This window comes from Saccostrea cucullata, unplaced genomic scaffold, assembly GCF_032062105.1.
Source record: "Saccostrea cucullata isolate Sc308-1 unplaced genomic scaffold, CSIRO_AGI_Scuc_v1 ctg2, whole genome shotgun sequence".
Lineage (NCBI taxonomy): Eukaryota > Metazoa > Mollusca > Bivalvia > Ostreida > Ostreidae > Saccostrea > Saccostrea cuccullata.
In genome coordinates this window covers 197,501-219,991 of record NW_026936751.1, presented here as the reverse complement: position 1 = coordinate 219,991, position 22,491 = coordinate 197,501, and the positions used below count along the sequence as shown (strand labels likewise).

Genomic DNA, 22,491 nt, shown 5'->3' with positions numbered 1-22,491 from the left:
TTTCGGTCTATTGCGAAGTCTGGACTTTCTCTGTTTCTTAGTAAGAAACAAGATGTGTTTGTAAAACACTATGCGCCCGGCGGCAACAAAGTTCTAAAAAGCAATTTTTAGCTAATAGGTCACAATCAAGGTCATTTGATCATTGTCCTTGGTGTCACTTGAAAGCACTTAATTAGTGGAGTATGCATACCAAATATGAAGTCTCCATCTCCTATGGTTCAAAAGTTATGGCGAAAGTTCGAAAAAGCTATTTTTAGCATATATGTCACAGTCAAGGTCACAAGGTCATTGACCTTTACGTCAGTTGAAAGTGCTTAATTAGTGGAGTATACATTCCAAATATGAAGTCTCTATCTCTCACGGTTCAAAAGTTATGGCGAAGGTTAAAGTTGAAAACAGACAGACAGGACAAAAACAATATTCGCCCCGAAAAAATTCGAGCGCTTAAAAGAGACATGAACCTTACAAGGATTGTGAACTTTTTATACCCCCGTAACCAAACATTCGGGGTAAATATTTTTTGCCACGTCCGTCTGTTTGTCTGCAAAAACTTTAACCTTGCCCATAACTTATGAGTGGATGGGTCTATGACTTTCATATTTCATAGGTGTATTCCTTGTATTAAGACCTTTCTTTGGGTAACACCAAAGTTTACTTCTTTACCTTGAAGTTCGACCCACTTTTACCAAATATTACTAAACTTTAACATCGGTCATAACTTTTGAACAGAATGTGCCAGGGCTTTCATACTTTATATGTTTATTCATTGTGACAAGAACAATTCAATAGGTTAAAATATTTTTGACCGCCTCAGAGTTTGACCTACTTAAAAAACTTTAACCTTGGCCATAACTTTTGAATAATTAGTATACTACATGTATTAAACCTTGCATATTTCTCTAGTGTACTAGTATTCCTTATGACAAGATCTTCCTTTGGGTACCAATCATTTTGACCTTTTCACCTTGACCCTAAGAGTTTGACTTTCATTTTAAAAGCTTCAACCTATGCCATAAGCTGCATATCTTGTTCTGTCTGTGACTTATTTACCAAAGGACCTTCGGTAATATTGTGACTTTGCAATATTTGCGTCAAGTTTAAACACTGAATGTTCCTCGGATACGAAATTATGGATTGGGTAAGGTACAGTATACAAAAGTTTAAATCTATATAAATTATATCTTTATGCATGTAGTACATATACCAGTAACACTTCTTTTGAAGAATATAGAAAAATAATTTTCCGCTGCTTAAAATTTTCGTTCAGGCAAAACAATATACATGCACTTTTATTGCATACTACTGCAGCCAATACAAGGGTGAAATGGTCGACATAAAATTGGCCTCAATTCGTTACTGACAAGTTCATGTCCTACAAGTTAAGGTGGTACATGCCTGATTTGGGGCTGACACACGTGCAAGGAACAGGTGTGGGTAATTACGTACATCACACAAATTACCCCCGTGATTTAGCAGGGGATCGCCTGCCGTCGGTTCAGACTCGCGAGGATACCCCCACTTTATTTTATGGGTAGCATGTCATAGTTTCTACCCCGCTCTACGGATTGCTAACCACCAGGCATCTAAAGAAGCCGTGATGATACTAGCTTGATCCCAAGCTTTTACATGGAACATTAAAAGAGCAATTATCAGGCTTTAAGGTGGATCTTGTTTTACGCTGTTACTCCATGTGGCACTATCTGATCTGGGGACAATCACGTTTACTTAGTTCTTTTTACAGCAGCATATTTTATATTAAACATGTTAAATGGTAGTATATCCTTGGATTATCAGTGAAAGTGTTTGGGTACAGAATCAGAAGAGCATAAGTTAATGTTTGATAACTAACTCAAAAGTTTAATAATCCGATCATATTATACATTATTCTCAATTATTAACAACTGTTTGAAGTGTTTGAGAACTGTGGCAGATCCAGAAGAGGGTTGCAATCCGTATAAAGAAGGAAAGAGATTGCTAGACCCACATGATCACAACTCTCTTTTCGGACAAAATCATGGTCCCATTTATTTTTTTCCTGAACTGTCTATCGGCATTTTTAACCCCCCCCACCTCCAAAAAAAAAAAAAAAATCTAGAGTAAGGTTTAATATCTCCGATTCTGTAATAACTACCCATTGGGCCCAATCTAAGGGCTTTTAGAACTTTAATACTCTACTTAATACTGCACATTGCAAAAAATATAAGGACAGTCACCTAACTTGTCTAAACTGTCATGCAAAGAAATCACGGTAGCATTAAAAGGTGGCAACAACCTTAATACACAAACAAAGAGGTGTCATCGTGAAAATAGTCACGGTGTAAAAACTTACATAAGTAGAGTTTTAATTGCTTGTTGATATATATTTATGGTAAATTTTATAAAATGTGTATTGAAAAGGTCCTCCCTAAGAAGGGCTTTGACCTTCTGCACAAAGCGCGCGTCTTTTGACGTTTACCTGACCTAATGGCTTACTGTAACACGGCCCCCAGTTAACACACCCATTGAATCACTGGTTCAACGTTCTACTTAAGTCCAGACCCCATATTAAAAATCTTCCTTCTTTAACTTTATTAACTTATCACGCAGAAAGAAAAAGGAAACACCTTACTATAACTGACCCCCCCCCCATACCCTGACGATGCTAGTTGTGAAAAACACTGGAGCTGTTCAACACCCGGTTACAAAGCTGTTTTTCGAAATTAAAATTCTCCAATAGTATTACAGTATTTAAATGTATTACTTTATATTTACAGTTTAAAACATCATTACCTGTGCAAAAAAAATTGTTCCCATTGATACATTTCAGACCCAATGCAATTTTCACAAGGATCTAATACTCCTTAACTTAGCTACTTTTATACATCATTTTGCGCCAACAATTTCATTCAATTTTAGGCTCAGCGTAAACAGAGGGTAAAATGTACAATACAGTTCACAGTTGTGATGTTATATGCAAATGTTATAGTTACTTCAAGAGTCACTTGAATTAGTATGTAGTAATGTAAATAAGATAAAATGATAAATGAATGCAGCTTTATGTTTTCAGCAGAATTTTCTAATACTAAAATATACAATTGTAAGTTCTTGCCAATGGTGTGCGCTGTGGAGAATCCGTCCCTGTAACTTGCCACTTTGTAAAATTCACCCTGGTTGACCATGCCTTTAACCCGACCGACAAAGGCCCCGTCAACGTTAACCATTTAATTCACATTTCATTGTTATTTTATCATTTATGCAAAATATTCTCAATAAGCTTTTGTCGAACCCCCCAGTCTATGCGTCAATTATTTCCCCTCCTCCTTTCATTATGCAGACGTCCAAAGATTTTATAGAGGCGATTGTCGCCATCACAAAATGAAGGAGGGTCATTTGATAACAAGCGTGTTAAATTTCACAGTGCCTGTTCTGATCAGGTCAAGTTGGGGAGACAGAAGTCAAAAGGAAGGGGAAAAGGTTAACACAAACCGAACGGAACCACGACATAAGAGAGATAACTCTTATAAACACAAAGAAACCATGATACAAGAGAGATAACTCGTGTAAACACAAAAGATCATTTAATGTCACATCTTCAATAGTTACATATATGCAGTAAATATATGACACATAAATTCATTCATCAACACGGTCCAAAGTAGCATTCACACAGCCATTCTAAGTATCCCAGCCACACACACTTTATCACATCAACACTAAGATGGCGCAGCACACGCTCTTCTTATGCTCATCTCCTGCAAAATTAACAACAATCTTAATATAATTTTTAAACAAACAAGGGATTGAGAATGATAATTTATATTTTACAATAAAAATGAAGATTGATCTGATAATAACTTCTATGTATAACAATAAGAGATAGCAGACAGGATTGATAAATCCACAAATACTGACCCATTTATCCATCAGTTCTGTAAATGTGTATTTACTGGGCATCTGTAGAAGTAGGCGGGAGAGGGATTCTTGTATGGAAGACAGGAAGGGACTGGACTCTGAAAACATTACAATCATACTAATTAATACATGTATATTGCACAGGAGTTTGAAGTTTTTATTGTAAAAAAAAAAAATCGTTGAAAAAACAAACATTTTTTTTAGTTGAGGGTGGAAAATTTTTTTCTGGATTTTTTTAACCATTAAAAGTTCAGATTCCTGTGGTATATTGTAATGCCTGACAAATACTGTAGGCAAGGCAATAATACAAGCCAGTAGGACTGAAAATTTTGTACTGTGATACACTGTGATAATTTTAACTGAATTGCATAAACATTAGGCAATACATTTTTTTTCGTCAGCAGACAGTAATTTAGCAGAAAATTGCTTATATTGTGCAACCCTATCGTGTTATGTCAGGGTCTGTACACTCATCATCACTCTACCATCCCTTGGTCTATCTGTAGAATCTTACCATAGTCATGTGCCTTTGTATCACACTGTGGACTAACACTGGGGTGGGTGGGGTGCTGGTTCACCATTTTGTTCCTGGACTTATCTCTAGGTCTGTACACTTACTGTAGTCCTGTGTATCACACTGTGCACTAACACGGGGGGGGGGGGGGGGTGTCACCATTTTGTTCCTTAACTTATCTCTGAGTCTCTACACTTACTATAGTCCTGTCTTTGTATCACATTGTGGACTAATACTGTGGGGGTATCACTGTACCATATCTTGACTTATCCCTGGGTCTATACACTTACCGTAGTCCTGTGCCTTTGTATCACACTGTGGACTAACACTGGGGTAGAGCTCAGGAACTTTTACAGAGATTGGAGGAACACAGGGCAAATTCTTGTCATCTATAAACAGAAAAAAGTGAGTAAATTTACAGACCGACTGGAAACTAAAGTTCAATTTAAGATTTAATTTTAATTCAATGATTATAACATTTATTTTAATTTAGCAACTTAATATCAAATTCAAAATATGTATTTTTAAAGCTAAGAATTTAGTGAACAATAGGATCTAACCTCTGACTTTGAGATTTTGCTGTGGGAAGTGATTTTGTCTATCATTTTCTATTATTTTATTTAACAAGAGATGTTTGTAAAACACTTATGCCCCCCCCCCCCCATTGGAATTTTTGAAAGTCTAAAAGGGCATAACTCTGTCAAAAATGGCGCGATCGTACCCAAAACAGAACTTGACCTAGATAGTCATCTGATTGTCATCTGATTAATCTGTATACTAAATTTCATTTCAGTATGTGCAACCTCTGTGGAGAAAATGAACAAAAACTGCAAATAATCCGAATTCTTCTAAGTCCAAGGAGCATAATTCTGTCAAAAATGGCACGACCGTACCTTAAACAGAACTTGACTTAGATATTCATCTGATATACGTGTATACCAAATTTCATTTTAGTATGTGTGAAGGTTGTGAAGAAAATGAACTTTGAGATTTTGCTCTAGGGAGTGATGCAGACAGCAGTTTTCAATATGCCCTCCCTTCTTTGAATAGGGGCATAATAAAAGGAATCATACAATACCTATTTTACAAACAAGATGGATGTCTTTGGAATCAGAGTGCTGAGTAGGATCGAGATTGACTCGGAATCGTCCACCGAGTCGTGCGATCTCACCCTGGAGGATGTGGGGTATCTCCTCATCCTCGGCCTCTCGCTTCCTCTTCTTTGGTGGTGGACTGGGGGCCCTGGAAATACATCAACATTTTACTACCCAGCACTGACATTCTGATCGCATTATACTGTAGATCACTAAATTTTCGCAACACCTTATTTTTGTGAAATAGTCATTGACTCTTGATTAGCAAGACAAAATTTTCACGAATTGTGGTTAATGCTCTATTTAATCTCAATCAATACTATTATACATGAAAATTAACTTGCTTGCATAATTACGCAAAAATAAAGTTCTCACAAACAAAAAGTGATTTACAGTATTGTTTATATTCCTAGGGATTTAGCTGTACCTTATTGGTGCTCCAAAGAGAGCAGTCATGGCTGGACCAAATGTTTGTTGTAAGGCGTGGTTAAACATTGGAGACTTCATGTTGGTCGCTACAGCATCCAGTAACGGCTGACACATGTGCATTGGGGTGGTGGTGATGGTGGGGGTGGCCGAGGGAACAGAGCCAGCACCACTCTATTTAACAAATGTAAACATTATAGTTTAATATGGTAATGTGTAAATATTCTTAATCTTTTGGTTGCAGCAATGTTAAGAATTTAGAGGCAGTTTAAGTTGCAAAAAAATCTCACATGCTTGTATGAATTTAAGTTCATTATTACAAAGGGTTTATGCAAGTGGAACCTATAGCACACGTTTTTGTAGTATATGTATGTTATTGTTTTCTAGAAGCAACAGAAGGTCGCACTTATGTTGAATTGGAAGAGCATGTTTACTTACGGGTGGTTTTGACATTTCCAGGTTATCTAACACTTGTTCACATTTCAGTAAAGTTGTCATTGGTAACCTGAAACAGTGTACATACATGTTAATCAAACTTGAATTTTACAAAATGTGCAAAATTAAGATTCAATTTATCAAAAAGATATTTTTTCTGGACAAGGGCTTGTTTGCAGAATTATCTGTTAGGTTTCAGAATGAGCAGATTGAGATATTGGTGTATAATTGAAGTACATCTGGAGTACACTCTATGGATACAATTAGACTTCTGTTTACTTCAGAAATTTGAACTTTCAGACAGTGAAAATTTTTCAAACTAGATGTTTGTATCATATTTGATTAAAAAATTGTGACACCTAGCCATGCATTTAGATATTTAAAACAAATGCTATTGATTTTTTTTAAATCTAAAAATATAGAAACATTTTTAAAGTTATCAAAAATGCCATTTTATACTAAATGTTTTGACAGTTTGTAGCTCTGTGTATGTGCAGGAAAATTTATTTTTTTAGATATATTTTTTCTACATGTTCCCTAAATCTAAATTGCTTTATGTTATGTGTTTGATTCAATTAAATGGCCTAGTTGTTAACAATGGTAAGCTATAAACATGATAAGCTTTAATTCAACAGATCTACTTTACAGACTTTTTATTTTTTTTTTTTCATTCCTTGAAAAATGTTTTAGGAAAATGGAAAAAAATATTTCAAAACAAGGATTACTGAATCATAAAACTCAACATAGTAAAAGAAAAACCAGTGAAATAGATTTAAAAAAAAAAACATTTTATACTAGAATGATGTAGACAATTCTTAAGACAGATGGAAACATTTAAGGCCATGAGATCAAACCACATTCATTTAAAATGTGTTTAATTTGTGCTCTTAAAGATAAATCATATTAACAGGTAAGGAAAAGAAAAGCATTTTTATTTTCCTTTCTGACAGTAACTGTAGAATAAAAAACCTCTGGGATAAAATATGTTTTTGACTTTCCAGTACCTTCTAGTAGGGTCTGTTAATATCTTTAAGAGATTCTCCATCTTGCTGATATCTTTCTTACTCTCTGAAAAATAAATCCTAATATTTACCCTTTACTGATTTTTAGCAATAAATAAAGCCAGAGATAACTAAACTGTAATGAGAAATACATTTTTTCAGAGAAGGTGCCAATTCAAAAATACTTTATGGATCAGTGTTCACAATTTACTTAAAATTTGCAGTGAAATATAATTGCTCATCATGTTTTTAATGAATAACAAAGGTGCATAAATGAAACATCAAAAAAAAATTCCATTGTAACATTTTTTTTTTATTTAATTTTTTTATTTCTGCATTAAAAAAATATATTGCAATTATGTGTTATGTCACTCTGCAAACTGATTGCATATTATACAAAATCAAATTAATCTTGATAACTTTATATCAAATTCAATTGAAAATAAAGAGCTTCATGTAATGAAGTGCTTTGACAGAAAATAAATTCAATTAAGAGAATAAGCCTGAGAGATTCTTGTGCCTGATTCCCAGGAGATTACACATGGTTGATAATAAGATGCCTTAATGTTCAACTTCCCGCACCAAACTCATTAATTTATCTTTAACTGGATGCATGTCCAGTCATTATTCCCAAGAGATAAATAAAATTACACAATGTAAAAACTGTTTTTAACACTTGATGATGTTTCTTTTTTTAAAGTTTATATGATCTTTTAAGCTGTATAATAGTTACAGATATTCTAGATTCTATGTCTCAAACCTTATACATGAGCCCAAAATGAACAAGTCAATTAAAATAAAAAATAAAACCTGTAAAATGCAAAAAAAATGATTCCAATTGCACACCTTTTTAAAAATCTGTACAAATTTTCACCTTGCAATAGTTTCTGAGAAACCACCACAAAATAAAAATGCACTATAAAATTCAAAATAATAATCGATGTTATAGATTTACAACTGTGTAATATTTGTACAAATTTTCAGACAAATCCTTCCAATAGTTTCTGAACATGGTATGAGAAAAATCTCATCTATTTCAGATTTTTGAAATACATAAAATGGTTACAAGAAAAAGCAACTTAATACTTAAATTTAAGAGAAATACATTTCTTAACTGTAGTGTATCCTTACTAGTTACAATACATGTACATTTTTAAAAACTTAATGAGCCTTTTTTCTGTACATGATTTTTCAAAAAGTGGTCAAGCGGTTGATCATTCTTTTCAGTGGTTCAATGTACTTCTGTAATTGTTTGAGTTTCTCTAGGTAAGCCTGTTCTTCGTGAGATCTGGGGGTGTTTGGGCTAGGGGAACTGGGGGCACCTGTAATAAACACACGATTTTCTTTGTTATAGATCTTATGTATAATAGTTACATCAAGTTACACGCTGTACTTAATATCTTATTGACATTCCTTTCCTTACATGAATATCAATTAACAAGATTTTCCAGACAAAAGATCTGGTTTAAGGACAAGAATAAGAAACATTTAACTGAAACGTTTGAATGTGTAAATTGACATTTTATGGGAAAATTTCTTTAAATTTTTATTTGAAAAAACCAAGATACAAAATTAAAATTACCAGGTAGATTTTTTTCTATTTAAAGTTAAGGAGTTCACAATTGAATTTTCAAAATCAAGGCTCAGATAAAGAGATCCTGAACAACCAAAAGTTTTATACATTATTCAGTATGTTCATTAAATACTTTAAACCAACATTTATTGGAGAAACTTTATTTCGCAATTTACCCCAGGTAAACTAGCTCATGACAATCAATTTTCGTGATCAAGCCTTTTTTTGATCTGTTGTTGATAGACACAGAGACATTAATTAAAGACCAGTTCGTGGCGAGAAATATTCACAATGATGAGGCTCTTGCGAACCTCGGGAAAATTTCTCACACATGAATAAAAGTTGGTTAACAGTAATATGATTTTGTGATTTTCATGTTTTTCCCCAGTCTTCATAAGCTTATCAAGAAAACAGGTTCTTCCCTTGCAAATTAATGCAATTAATAGAAAATAAATTTCTTTTCATGCTCCATCAATTAGTGTAATTTTATATGAAAAAAAGATACAGAAAATTAAAAATACTCCAAAATCATGTCATAACTGAGCCATATGAACTTTAAATAGAAACTATATCCTATTTCAGAAGATTCAGATTTAAATGAATTGGAAATTACAAGTTTAATTGTTTGCTTTGAGCTACATGTAGTTTAATTACCATAAAAAATTTATTAATGAATGGTAAACATATTGTACATCAAGAAATGAAGACTTCTGATAGATCAAAAAGCAAGCCAATGAAAAAATGGTAAACCTGCATTTGTAAAAACAAAGTACAGGGTAGTCTTAAAAGCATATGAATTCATTTATCAAAGAATCTAATACATACTGTATATAAAGCTATTTTGAACTCAAGTTATATAGAAATTGATATTGAACTTTGAGTGAAATGCTTTTTTTTTTAATTTTTGGGTAATGATACCTAAAAAGAATACTTTTGATAGAAAAAAAAATATTTTTGGTAATAACTGAACAGTTTTTAAGACTTTTAGCAATGCAATGCAATCCCCATTTTTAATTTGCATACAAACAGCAAAGGTAAAAATAAAATAGAAGCAAAATTTCTTTATATACTATATGATTTCTTGTATTTCTTCATCAGATATAAAATCATGACAACATCTAAAGAAAAACTTGCATATAAAATTGATCTGTGCTGAAATGAACATTCCCTATTAATGTTTTTTTTTTATGGCTATGAAGATCAGAATCTGATTTTCAAAAATATTTGTTGGTAACCTAGTGGGAATGGTGCTCACTTTGCAACAGGAAGACCCGTGTTTATGCCCCTTGTCAAGCCTTCAAGACATCTGACATTTTGTCATGGAAATCTTAATTTCAATTAAAAACAACTTTTCTATGTCTATCTGAAATCATCAATTATATATAGTATGTCCAGGAACTGTCTTGTTCACATCATAACTAGGCAACAATTTGGGATCATTTGTGTTAACAAACACATCTTGTTTCTTTCAAATTTTGTATCAATCTACCGGTACTAAATGTTCTTATTTAGCATAAAAAAGTCATAAAATGCTCTCAAACACAAACTTTTTGTTCTTGTTAGACCTATGTACTTACCTGGTGTGTTGAGTACCCTGGGGGAGGGGACTCGGGGGTTGTTGACCATTCCCTGTGGGGAGGGGGACATCATCATGCTGCTGATGGAGGGCGGCTTCGGGGAGGGGACAGCCTGTTGTCTGTTATAAAAACACTTCATACTACAGTTATAGCCAGCTTTTTATAAATAAGGAAGATCATAGTAACTTCCTCACCTTCATTTCCTTTAAAAATACATAAGAGAGAAGCACACAGTACTTAAACTTAGTATCAACTTTGACTTCAAGTGTTATTTTTGAAACAGCTGTAATGTAATAATTTTAACAAAATAACAAGATGAACTTTATAATAAGCAACATATTGCTAGAACTTATATAATAATCACTGAAAAGGAAAGATATGGAATCAACATTTGGGTCCTAAAAAGAATGGGTGGACTTAACTGGCCAGAAAAAATGCCGTAAATTTAAGTTTCATAAAATCTTAATTGTTTTCCATCATATAAACCCCCGATATCTTAACTGTGTATTCATGGTACGGTTGTGAATTTAAAACGATCTTTTCGAAGTAAACCAAAAAAATATCGAAGGCATGGTGCCTGAAGATTTCTTGAGTATCAATAGATAATCAGGGTCACGCGTTTTTCATCGTCTGAACACATAGTCAGCGCATGTTTGTCGGCTGTTCTTAAGAAAACTGTAGTTTGTATATTGAACAAAATGATGTTATATTTAAAGGAGAAGTGCCGACAAACGTGCGCTCACACTTAATTTTACAAAAAACATGTTCAAAATAAACTTCTCGCTTCCATTGTTATGACTGCGATTGACCTGTTAAATATTACAATTCATCACGTGATGTCCACCTGCGAGTGTACTCATGAAAACAGTTACATTGTATTCTTCAACCTGACCTCGATCTAAATCGTGTCTTTGAGCGTGTTTTGTTGCCGTTTTCAGAATTTAGCAAATTAAATATTGTTTTAATTTTGCGTGTCATCACATTTTTAAAATAATTTCATATTGACATCGCTGTAATATGCTAAACACGTATTCGAATTGTTGAAGAAAGAGAAGGATAGAGAGAGAGATGTCAATATAATAGCCCCGCCTCCTATAAATATTGATTGTGTGACATAAAAACCAATCCGGGTACATGTCGAATTCCGGAAGACTACACTCGTGTACCATTGCTTCAATGTTGATACTTGACAACAGGGCATTGTTTTTGCAATAATGTTCCACCTAATACAACCAAGTACATGTAGCTCTTTCCATTGCTTGTAATATATTTGGGATTCACTTCATTTTCAGCTTGATAGAGGAGTCGCAAAAAGATCCAAAATAGGGCGTTAAATCCACCCATTCTTTTTCAAAAGACCAGTATAGAAGAGACTTGATAACAAGTTCATCATGCTGGTATTTCTATTCTAAAGTCTGTTGTACCTAATGACTTACCTTTACATATAATCAAGGTGATAACTGCTGTTTGCAGCAGCATAACTCAAAAGACCCCATGGAAAGTTGTATGAATTCTAATACATATACCATAAGTAGGTATCATGGAAGAAGTATATAATTCCATATACCTTCAAAAGGTCACATGGAAGAGGCAAACATATTTCATTTACTATTATCAGTTCAAACAGGGGGCTGTGGGGAACCCAATTATCAGATTAAATGGAGATACATGTTACGATATGTGGATTCTGTCTATGAATGTCGCGTGGTGGGTTGAAAGTTTTTGTATACAATAATTTTGTGTACTGTGTTAGTTACTACAGGGAATTCTGAAGAGAAAGAAATCAAAAAGGCTCTAGCTACACATTTCTCAATTTACTTACGAAGTCATGTTGGGTCCTGGTTGCATCTACAAGGAAAAATATAAGCAAAGCTTAAATCATCTTTACAACAGCATATTAATTAACTGTAAGTGTCCTTATCTTAGCAGCAATCATATTTTAGTGCCTTTTTGTGCTATGTTGTGCCCAGTAATTTTAAAGTACATGCTCATATATACTTACTACAAATACCTATAGAAGCTTCGCTATAGATATACTAATTCATAATTATGCTAATCAGTTGATAAGGAAGATTAAGCAAAATTTTGAGTGCACATCATTACGCATGTTTACAGTACATTTATATATTAAGTGATTTTTCCCTACAGGCATACAGAAATAGAATTCATGCAACCACTTATAAAAGTAAATTATAACATTTAAGTGTTATGTCTTCAATCTTTTAAGCAATATTATGTCAGGAATTTTCATATATGAAAGCAACTTTAAGAAAAATCTTCTAACGTTTCTCAACTGAGGAAGAATAAAAAAAAAATTCCAGACTTTACAAATCTAAGTAACATTCCTCACCTGTTGTCCAAACGGAAGCTGTGAGGCCTGACTGATTCCCCCAATGCCTGAAGTCTGGGGTCTCTGTTGCTGCATGCCATGTTGCATTCCCATGGAACTCATTGGCATTCCTGGTTGCTGCATGGCTGTTTGTTGCATTCCAGGTTGCTGCATTCCTCCTTGCATTTGCTGTTGCAGCCCAGCTTGTTGCATATTGCCACCTGCCATTGTCTGTTGATAAGACATGCCCACCTGCTAAAATGTTTTTCAAAAAATAGATATAAAATGTCAAAAATGTGAGCAAAACCAAGAAAACAACAGCTCCCAACTGTTCATAAGTAAGAAAAGTCAAGCACGTACATGTACTACAAATGTTGTTGACATTTAATTTTATAGGCTTGTTTAATTTCATTTGCTGTTATTTTTTTCACAACTTTCACATCCAATTAACTCCATGTGATGACAACTGCTAATTAAATTATTTTTTTAAAAACTTTTCCAAAAATTATAGAATAAACAAGAAACTAACTGAATTGGCAGGAAGTGGTTGGGCCATGGACTGGACATGTTGAGCAGACGTCACAAGGAATGCATCCTGTCTCTATAAAAATAAAGAGACTGCATCAGTTAAACCAACTCTTCACTTTTTCATGAATACTAGGAAGTTGTTAACCATGAATTAAAAGCATCTATACAATGAATCCAACAGGATATCTTAATGCCACCCTACAACCTCTTCTAACCCCACAGCTAGGGTATCACATTCTACAATACAACCTTATGTACCCCAGCAGGGTTTCACAATGCACCAGACACCCTTCTCACCCTATACAGAATCACAATGCACTATAAAGCTTCTCTAACCCCACAGGGTTTCACAATGTACCACACAACCTCTTATAACCCCATACAGAATCGTAATGCACTGTAAACCTACTCTAACCCCACAAGATATCAAAATGCCAGCACACAACATTCTATAACCTTATAGAGTATTTATTTAAAGAATTTATACCAAGTTTGATAGAAATTATCCAAGTGGCTTTGACATAAGTGTTGCCATCTTGGCGCAGTGGTAGGTGTCTGCTCTTGAGTCATGGAGTAAGGCGTCGATCCTTAAAGTTGTGGGTTTGAATCCCACAGTGGGATGTGGAAACCAGTCCTTTGGATGAGACAGTATAAACAGAGGTCCAATGTTGCATTAGGTGCTGGCACGAAAAAGATCCTTCACTGCTCAATGACTGAATGCAGAGCATAGGTAAAAAAAATTGCAGCTCTCCACCGGGAAATGGTGGCGTCTTCATATGAGTTAAAATTTCTTATGAGGGACATTAAACAAACAAACAAAAGACATAAGTAAAGATAACAGACAAACAGATAGATGGAGGATAAATATTTTTCCAAAGATCACCTAGTATGCCTTTTTCTAGGCAAGCTCAAAACAATCTCAGCTGTTACTGGAAAATAAACATGATGATAAATGATACATCAATATCAATAATTGCTTTCTTATTCTAGGAAAAATGAAGTTGCCCCGTACACAAATATTGATTTCCTTTATTTAAGGATAAAATAGTAGAGATGAAATTGTAAGTCTCCTTATAGACTTGAAGAGCATATGTGACATTTTTTTTAATGAAACAAGTAAGGTATAAAAACTTCAAAACTTAATAAAAATCTTAATCTTGCATGTACACTTTGTGCAGACAGAGTTATCACTCTTTTTAACACAACTGTACCTGCTGAGCAGAGAAATAAAATGGGAAAAAGTAATTGTGTACTGTATAGATTTCATATAATTCTTTATATCTTCAACAAAATTCATATTTATTCAAGAACTTTATCATATCTATGAAAATCAAAGGCCCATGAGCTCGATTAGTCACCGGAGTCTCATTCTGATTCAGGTACTTTCTGTAAACATTACCTTCACACAATGCCCCGATCTCGAAGAAGAGGAATACTCAGTAGGTAAAAGAGAGTTAGCAGTCCAAAGCAATTTTTCTTCGTTTTTTTTTCAGCCTCTATAAGCTACTTATTCAGATATAAATTTTCTATTTTTAGCAAAAGAAGCCATTATGACAAAAAGGACCTTAGTCAAACTCTTGAAAAGAACCCAAGGGTGCAAATAAGTACATCACAACTAAAAACAATGTCAATTAAGTTACAGCACAGAAACCCAAACTCTAAAAATTCAAGATGCAGAACAGATTCAAGCTAAGAGAAGCAATCATCCAGAAAACATTCCAACAAAATCTTACTTTGCCCCACCTTCTAACTTCTGAAGGGCCATGGATTTCAAAATCCAATTTTCCCATTAAAATTGGACATTTTTGGTTTCCCTTTAGACCAGAGCAACACTAAGGGATCATGTAGACAAAAAGAACATTATGGAGAACATAGAAACTCAAAGATTGTCATCAATTTACCTCCAGTGGTGGGCGTTGCTGCATCTGCATGTGCCTTTGCTGTTGTTGTTGCTGCTGTTGCATGAGCAAGCGTTGCTGCTGAAGATGTGCTTGTTGTTGCTGATTTATCATCCCTGTAAGATGAAAATCAATTTGACAGTAAAGTTAACAAACGATTCTGGGTCTTTTCTTGTCACTTACAGTAGTCCAGTTCATGATCAGACTTCCCAGTAGATGTTTACCCTTATAATATCAATAGGTCTCATCCAAATGTGTTAAATAATCAAAGCTGTTTTTCAATAACACCTGTCCTATTAACCTACAATGGTGTCGTCACAGCATATCGTATAGCGGGTTATATTTTAGCGGGGTGCTAATTTTGGCTTATTTTGATGATAATCAGCTAAAATTTTAATCGCTAAAATAGTCAGTACTCTTCTTAGTGTCCATCAGTAAAGAGTTGAAACCTTGCATCTGCTAAAATGAATTATGCAAAAATTATTGGCGTACCTTTGTGTAGGCAAAACGCCAAATTTTACACCCGCCAAAAAATCCCGCTACACGGTATTTTGGTAAATACAATGTTTCATTTGTAGTGACTATATCTAAAATTTCTCATTTACCAAATACTGTACAATCTGTATATTAAATAGAATTATTAATAAAAGTGGACATTCAATTTGAATTTATATGTAGAAAACTGTCATTTTCATGCATTTCAGTTATTCAAGTCAAAGAAAAACTTGAACATACATTGTGTTATAAAACCTAAGCAAAGGTTGCAATGTCTATAAGAAATTAATTATTTCAAAAATATATATAATATATAAAATTTTCCGCTGAATATATAAGAAAAAAAACCAATACTTTGTAGGCATTTCGGCAGATTTATAAAGTAATCTCTCTCTGTTTATTTTTTTATTAACAGGTTTGGGTTGATATGGACGTTGACATACAAGAATGGGCCTTACTGTACTCTATATCATTTTTTATTCCATTTAAGAAATATCCGCCAGTTTTGTAACCTTCTACATTACATGTATAACTTGCAAATAGTTGTGAAGCATTTATTTTGTTGTGTATTTGTATAGAATACATGTGTATTTCCTATGTCACAAATATTATTCATAGCAGATTGATTTTAAACTGCCAAATTGCAAATAAAAAATGGTGCAAATAATTCATTTATGGTCTTTTCTCTTGGCACAGACTGGAATGACACTCTCTCATGGGTAAAGGGCATCGCATGCAAGCCATCAAGTGAATATTTCTTCGGAAAGTTTTTGTTTTCAAGAAAACCTTTTTCTATTTCTGGTGCAGTGTTTCTTGAGAAGGAATGCATATTTCGTATATGGCCTTATCCCTTTGAAAAGGTCCTCTATCTGAACTTATAAAAAAAAGTGAGAGAAAAAAAGACAGTATTAAGTTTTGAAAATATTTGAATTTGAGTTCTCATCATAGAATGATGTGTTGTTCTATGCTTAATAAAAATCCTGCCCAATCATTTTGTTGAAGTAATAAACAAATTGCAAAATGACTAACATGATGTCGAAAATAAAATGTAATAAATAATGAAAGTTAAAAAAAAATTTAGAAAAATCAAAATATAACAGAAATGAAATCTGATGTAAAAAGTAATGAACAAACCATAACTAAACAATCACTACTCACACACAAACTCAGATAAATCTATCTCATTCCACCACAGTTCTTCTGTTTGAGGATACAGATTTTATTAATAAATAACTCAGAACATATCCTTATGTGATGAACATGACCAGGAAAAACACCATTTAGTTAATTATTGATGTCCTTTTGTTAAATATAATCTGATAGTTGATGTATTTTGGTATGATTCCTCAATACGTACCCTGCTGCCCAACTGGCCCAATGCCCTGGACCGTCAGGTTCTGTAAGGCCCCAATGGGGTCCTGCATGGGCTGGGACATTCCAGCAGGCCCCGGGGCCATCCCCTGGGGCATCCCCATTCCTCCTGGACCCTTAGGCTTGTCTTTATTGGCATCTACAATAAATAAGTATACTTAGGTCTTAAACCAAAGTAAACTGTTAACATTCAATATCATATTGCACTACCATTATTGTCACCACTTTAATAACCATTTGATATTTGATCAGTGTTATTCTCATGTTTTTCACAATAATTTTCATGTGAACTTGATTCCTCGGTGTAGTAATATATTGTTCTATGTATCATTTTCCCATCAGCCCACTGTATCCACTACCAGCATCAGATACTCCCTGGCAACATATGGCCTTATAAAAAACAATTTTATAAAAAGGAAGACTTTCTACTCTGCTTTCAAACTATAGTTATAATGGATGTAACACTAAGTGATTATGGGCTTGATTTGCTCCAGATTAAGGAGAAATCCATTAGGCCTGATGTAATAGGTAGGTGTTGATGATGGAGCCCTAGAATCAATCGCTCTACACTGCTGTCCTCTGTCATACAAGGTGGGGGATTAGGCATGCAAATTAACGGCCTGTTTACAGAAATGGATCAAAACAAAGGAAACAAGATTTCTGCATGATATGGTCATTGAAGTTTGGTACATCTTTGTCTTTATATTAGCCAGCTCTTTCTGAATTGGAGTTGGAAATGTAAGATATAAAACCAGGACCTTGTAAACCTTAAAAAAAAATTACTCTCTACAGAGCTGAAATTCAAAACATACCACAGTAAGCAAAATGAAGAAGGCCAAGGGCCTGAGTAGGCATTCCAGGCAAGCTAAGCAGGCCTTTTCCAGTTTATTTCTAAGTGATTTACATCACCAATCAACTCCACTGTAATATGCAGTCTGTCATGAAGCCGTTAACAGTAATCTGTCATTGTTCATAAAACTTTTTTGTTCGTAAAAATTTTCTTTATAATCTCCTTACTGCTAAGAGTTCCATATTTCTGCTTAACTGGAAACATGAATTGGGTATTAATTTCAGAAAATACTCAATCATACATTCATAGATTTTTCCTTCCTTTCTCCAATATGAGCAGAATAATATTCCAGCTTAAATTTGTGAATCGATAATAAGATACAAGACACACTAATTCACTTTGTAGAATAATTCCTATCAGGCCCCAGGATATGACAATGCCTAACAGAAGCCAATTTTGGGATTGAATTTTCAGAGGAAGTTTCCACAACCAGAACCTAGCTAGGGTGAGACTAAATTAGTCAGTGGGAAATCAGGTGATAAACTGCTTTGGGTTATATTTTCCTGGCTTTTTTAAATCATTTTTTTTCTTAGGCCACTCCAATTTAATTTCATGTTCATCAGACATCTGATGAAAAAAAGTAGAAGCGGGCAAGCAGTTAAATAATATTATTACTTTTTTGAAAGCAAAACTTTAAGGTGGAACATGAAATAAATTGATAGGATAATTATATTTTTTCTACTTTTTTTCTGATTTGCCAAGTTAACAGATGTAAAATATGAAAAACAGATAGGAAATAGAACAGAAATTGGCACAAAATTTTCCAGGTGCAGGAAATTTAATATTATTTGTATAGTTTTGTTAAAATACAAGTGTGTGGGGCCCGGTTCAACAAGCAAAAAATTAAATTTGTGTGGCCTATAAGTATGGATTTTTCCCTAAATACTGTGGAATCATTAAAATTTGTAAGGACCAATATTAACGGATTGTATACATTTTACAGTATTTTTTGGATGTAATTCCACATACATGTATTCTCTTATGCCAACAAAAGGAAATATGACTCAAAACCCTATTTTATTAATTTGTACATAATATTAATTCCATAATGAGAGGAATTCACAATTTCCACAAAAATTGAACCATAACAAAATCTAAGGATTGGACAGTATAATAAATCTTGAAAAAAAAATAAAACAAACAAAACGAAAGAAAAAATGAGCGAGCTCACATACCCCACACTCCCCAAAAAGTCAAAGTGCTGAAATTCCCGGAGAAAAATAAAGGAATCGGAATTTCCTGGTAATATGCACATCTACACATTGTGTCCTAAATATCTGCAAAGTTTGAAGTTATTGTGTGCACCGGTTTATGAGGAGTTGCGCTGACAAATTGTTCATCTCTATATTCAAGATATGGCCAAAAATCTAAGTGTAAAAGTGCAGAAATTCCCTAAAAAAATAAAGGAATCGGAATTTCGTGGTAATATGCATATGTACACTATGTGTCCTAAATAACTGCAAATTTTGACATAATTGTGTGCAGCGGTTTATGAGGAGTTGCACTGACAAACTGTTCATCTCTATATTCAAGATATGGAAAAAAATCTAAGCGTAAAAGTGCGAAATTCCCTAAAAAAATAAAGGAATCGGAATTTCATGGTAATATGCATATGTACACTATGTGTCCTAAATATCTGCAAATTTTTACGAAATTCTGTGCAGCGGTTTATGAGGAGTTGCGCTGACAAAAAAACAGGGCTGACGGACTGACATTCTGACGGACAGGTCAAAAACATTATACCTCACGCAACTTGTTGCATGGGGTATAACAAGAAGAAAGGAAGGGGTTCAATTACTTAGAAACCTATTAGAACCAAGTGCATCGGGTGCAACTGAGAAAAAGTTACTATACTATTGATTGTTGAACACCTTTTTGTGTTTGCAGAAAAACATAAGTTGAATATTTAACACTACCTTTTCATTATCAATACAAAAACCATCACAAACAGCAATTTACCAGTGTATGCTTTGTAATTTTTTTTCAATATATAAGAGAATGTATTCATTACTGCAGCACTAAGTCCAAGGATATATAATCAGGGATTAAGAGACCAGTGCAATGATGAACATTATATGAATAAACCTGTTAATCAGAGAGTGATTAGCTTTGCCGATGAATCCTTTAAGTAATAATTCATCCTTTAAGTAATAAGACTATCTCTGGAAAGCTTCGCCCAACGGCCACTGGTTCAAGAACCGTGCACTGACACTTCTCACCAAACCATTGATACAAAATCAATGTCAGAATTCTAAACCATATTTAATCTTCTCTAATGAGGAATCACATCTCTAATCAGATGAGGTCTGTAAAAGGCAAGTTTTCCTCACCCTGTCTGTTTTATTCTATGAATGGGAAAATGCAGTCATTTTTTTCCTCAATTGAGATTATTTTTCCTATATAGTGTAAATGTTTGATTTCTGTTTCTTAGTAACACTGATGTCAGTCTTCAACCCTTGAACCAATGATAAACACAATTATTATAGATGAAAACAAAACCAGTCTTGCACTTTTTACTGTCGGCAGATGTTTCAAACCAAGTTGATATAAAATAGATAGGAAATATTCCTTCATTTAGAGTTCAGTGCTTATAGGTGAAAGTTGTGGGTTTTTCAGATGAGACCTTAAATACCAAGGCTATGGTAGCCAATGGCACAATAAAGATTCTACACTGCTCAATGGCCCAAAGTGAAGAGAAAAGGTCTAAATTTTAAGACCTCCATAAAGATCCTACACTGCTCAATAGCCCTAAGACCTGATTAAAGGGCTTAATTTGAAGCCCTCCACCTGCATGCTGTGACATTCTATATGTCAAAAGTAAAACAATCTTGCAAAAGACATAAAACTACAAACATTCATGAATCAATCTTTTTTTAAGACCTGATTAAAAGGGTATATAAATTTGAAGCCCTCCACCTGCATGCTGTGACATTCTATATGTCTCATACCACTGAAGGAAAGTTAATGAAACTTTCACAGCAAAAGACATAAAACTACATATATTTTGGATTTTCATGCAAAACATCATTTTATCTTTTTTTTTGAGCTCATTTTTTTGAAATATGTCTTTGTCATAGATAGAACAATTTTCTTGTACATTTTGTACATAAATTATAATTGTTCCAGATGAAGAAAATCACTTCCTGTCTCCAGACAAGGTATATCTACTAGCATTATCTCTGTTGTCTCTTGAGATGAAGAAAATTTTTTACAATTACCAGAAAGTAATGACAATTTTTAATTTGCAAGAGCATTTTCATTAGATTTTTTTTTCAATGCCTAGTTGATTGTTCCTGGTATTCAGTACCATAAATACTATTTACTTTGCTTATTTACTAAACAGCAAAGACGGTTTGTAAGTAAAGACAGCTTTGGATGTTGTTTGATAATTTTTTCCAGGGCCAGTTCCAATACTGCAGAGCTGAAGAAGTCAGAAGCCATTGTGGTGGAAATTGAGATGTTAACATGAAGCTGATCAGTTCTTCATTAGTTGGAATGGCATTGATTCCTCAACTAAAAAGTCCTCTCAGTCAAAATGCCAAAGCTTAATAATGCTAGGCCCTAGAATTCTTCACACCCGGCCATATTGATCTCAGCTGTCCTCAACTAATGTTCCATACTGGATCAAATTTTAACAGAGCTCATTTACAATTGTACTCTTTTTTTTTCTTCAAATGCTTAAGAAAATCTTCACATTGGAGTGTATCAGGGAAACTATGGATACAAACATTTGATTTACAAATCGTTTAAATTGTTTAAATCCTAACTGATCCAACATTATTTTTAATTTATCATAATGCTGGTGTGTTTCGGGAGATTATAACATGTTTCTAGAGAAATGGACTTTTATCATGAAGCTCACAAGACATTGACCTTGCAAAGGTCAAATCAGGTGTTCAGATACAGAAATGCTGATGTCAGTATAAATAAAATTGATCATAGCTGATTTCAGTATATGTATACTGTCAAAAAAAGATCTGAACAACAGAAGACAGAAAGTTATGCATTAGGTACAGTGAAACATGCTTATAACAATTAAAGTGCAAGGAATGGATGATTTTGGTTTGCTATGAACCTAATTTGCTACATCTGTTACCCTCACAATATATGTATGCTTTAAATCCTAAGGGAATGAAAATCACTTCACAGTAAGCTTCAATTCATTGTAAGTGTGTTTCCTATATGCAGGTTTTACTGTATTTAAGTGTTTACTCTATGTATTGTTTCATTTTTAATTTAATAAGAAAGAATATGAAATTCACCTAATTATATATCAAAAGCCTTTTTCAGAAACAAGTAAATAAAAAAAAAATCAATGATACTTCCTAAAACAAAATTGTCCTCTGCTTCCAATTTTGAGTCTATGGAGCAAATCAAAGACATCTTTTACCACAGGAAAATGAAACATTTGAAGTTAAGTAACCTGTCATATTAGGAGGAATAATTGACTGTACTCAGATAATGGAACAGAAGAAGACACAGCTACTCCAGTAACAGGCTGCTGCCGTG

The 22,491-nt window shown here is 33.8% G+C and overlaps 1 protein-coding gene across 1 annotated transcript in view; it reads right to left on the bottom strand.

Annotated features, from left to right (window-relative positions):
• Positions 1 to 3,542: 3,542 nt before the first annotated feature.
• Positions 3,543 to 22,491, bottom strand: part of LOC134246484 (mediator of RNA polymerase II transcription subunit 15-like) — a 32,317-nt gene continuing 13,368 nt past the window's right edge. The window contains 15 exon segments of the mRNA XM_062728857.1: positions 3,543 to 3,731; positions 3,892 to 3,989; positions 4,696 to 4,794; positions 5,484 to 5,647; positions 5,927 to 6,099; positions 6,364 to 6,430; positions 7,365 to 7,442; positions 8,545 to 8,683; positions 10,512 to 10,630; positions 12,334 to 12,359; positions 12,862 to 13,092; positions 13,370 to 13,441; positions 15,270 to 15,382; positions 16,920 to 16,961; positions 17,119 to 17,271. Of these exon segments, the coding sequence (XP_062584841.1) occupies positions 3,693 to 3,731; positions 3,892 to 3,989; positions 4,696 to 4,794; positions 5,484 to 5,647; positions 5,927 to 6,099; positions 6,364 to 6,430; positions 7,365 to 7,442; positions 8,545 to 8,683; positions 10,512 to 10,630; positions 12,334 to 12,359; positions 12,862 to 13,092; positions 13,370 to 13,441; positions 15,270 to 15,382; positions 16,920 to 16,961; positions 17,119 to 17,271 (1,613 nt within the window). The 3' untranslated portion in view covers positions 3,543 to 3,692.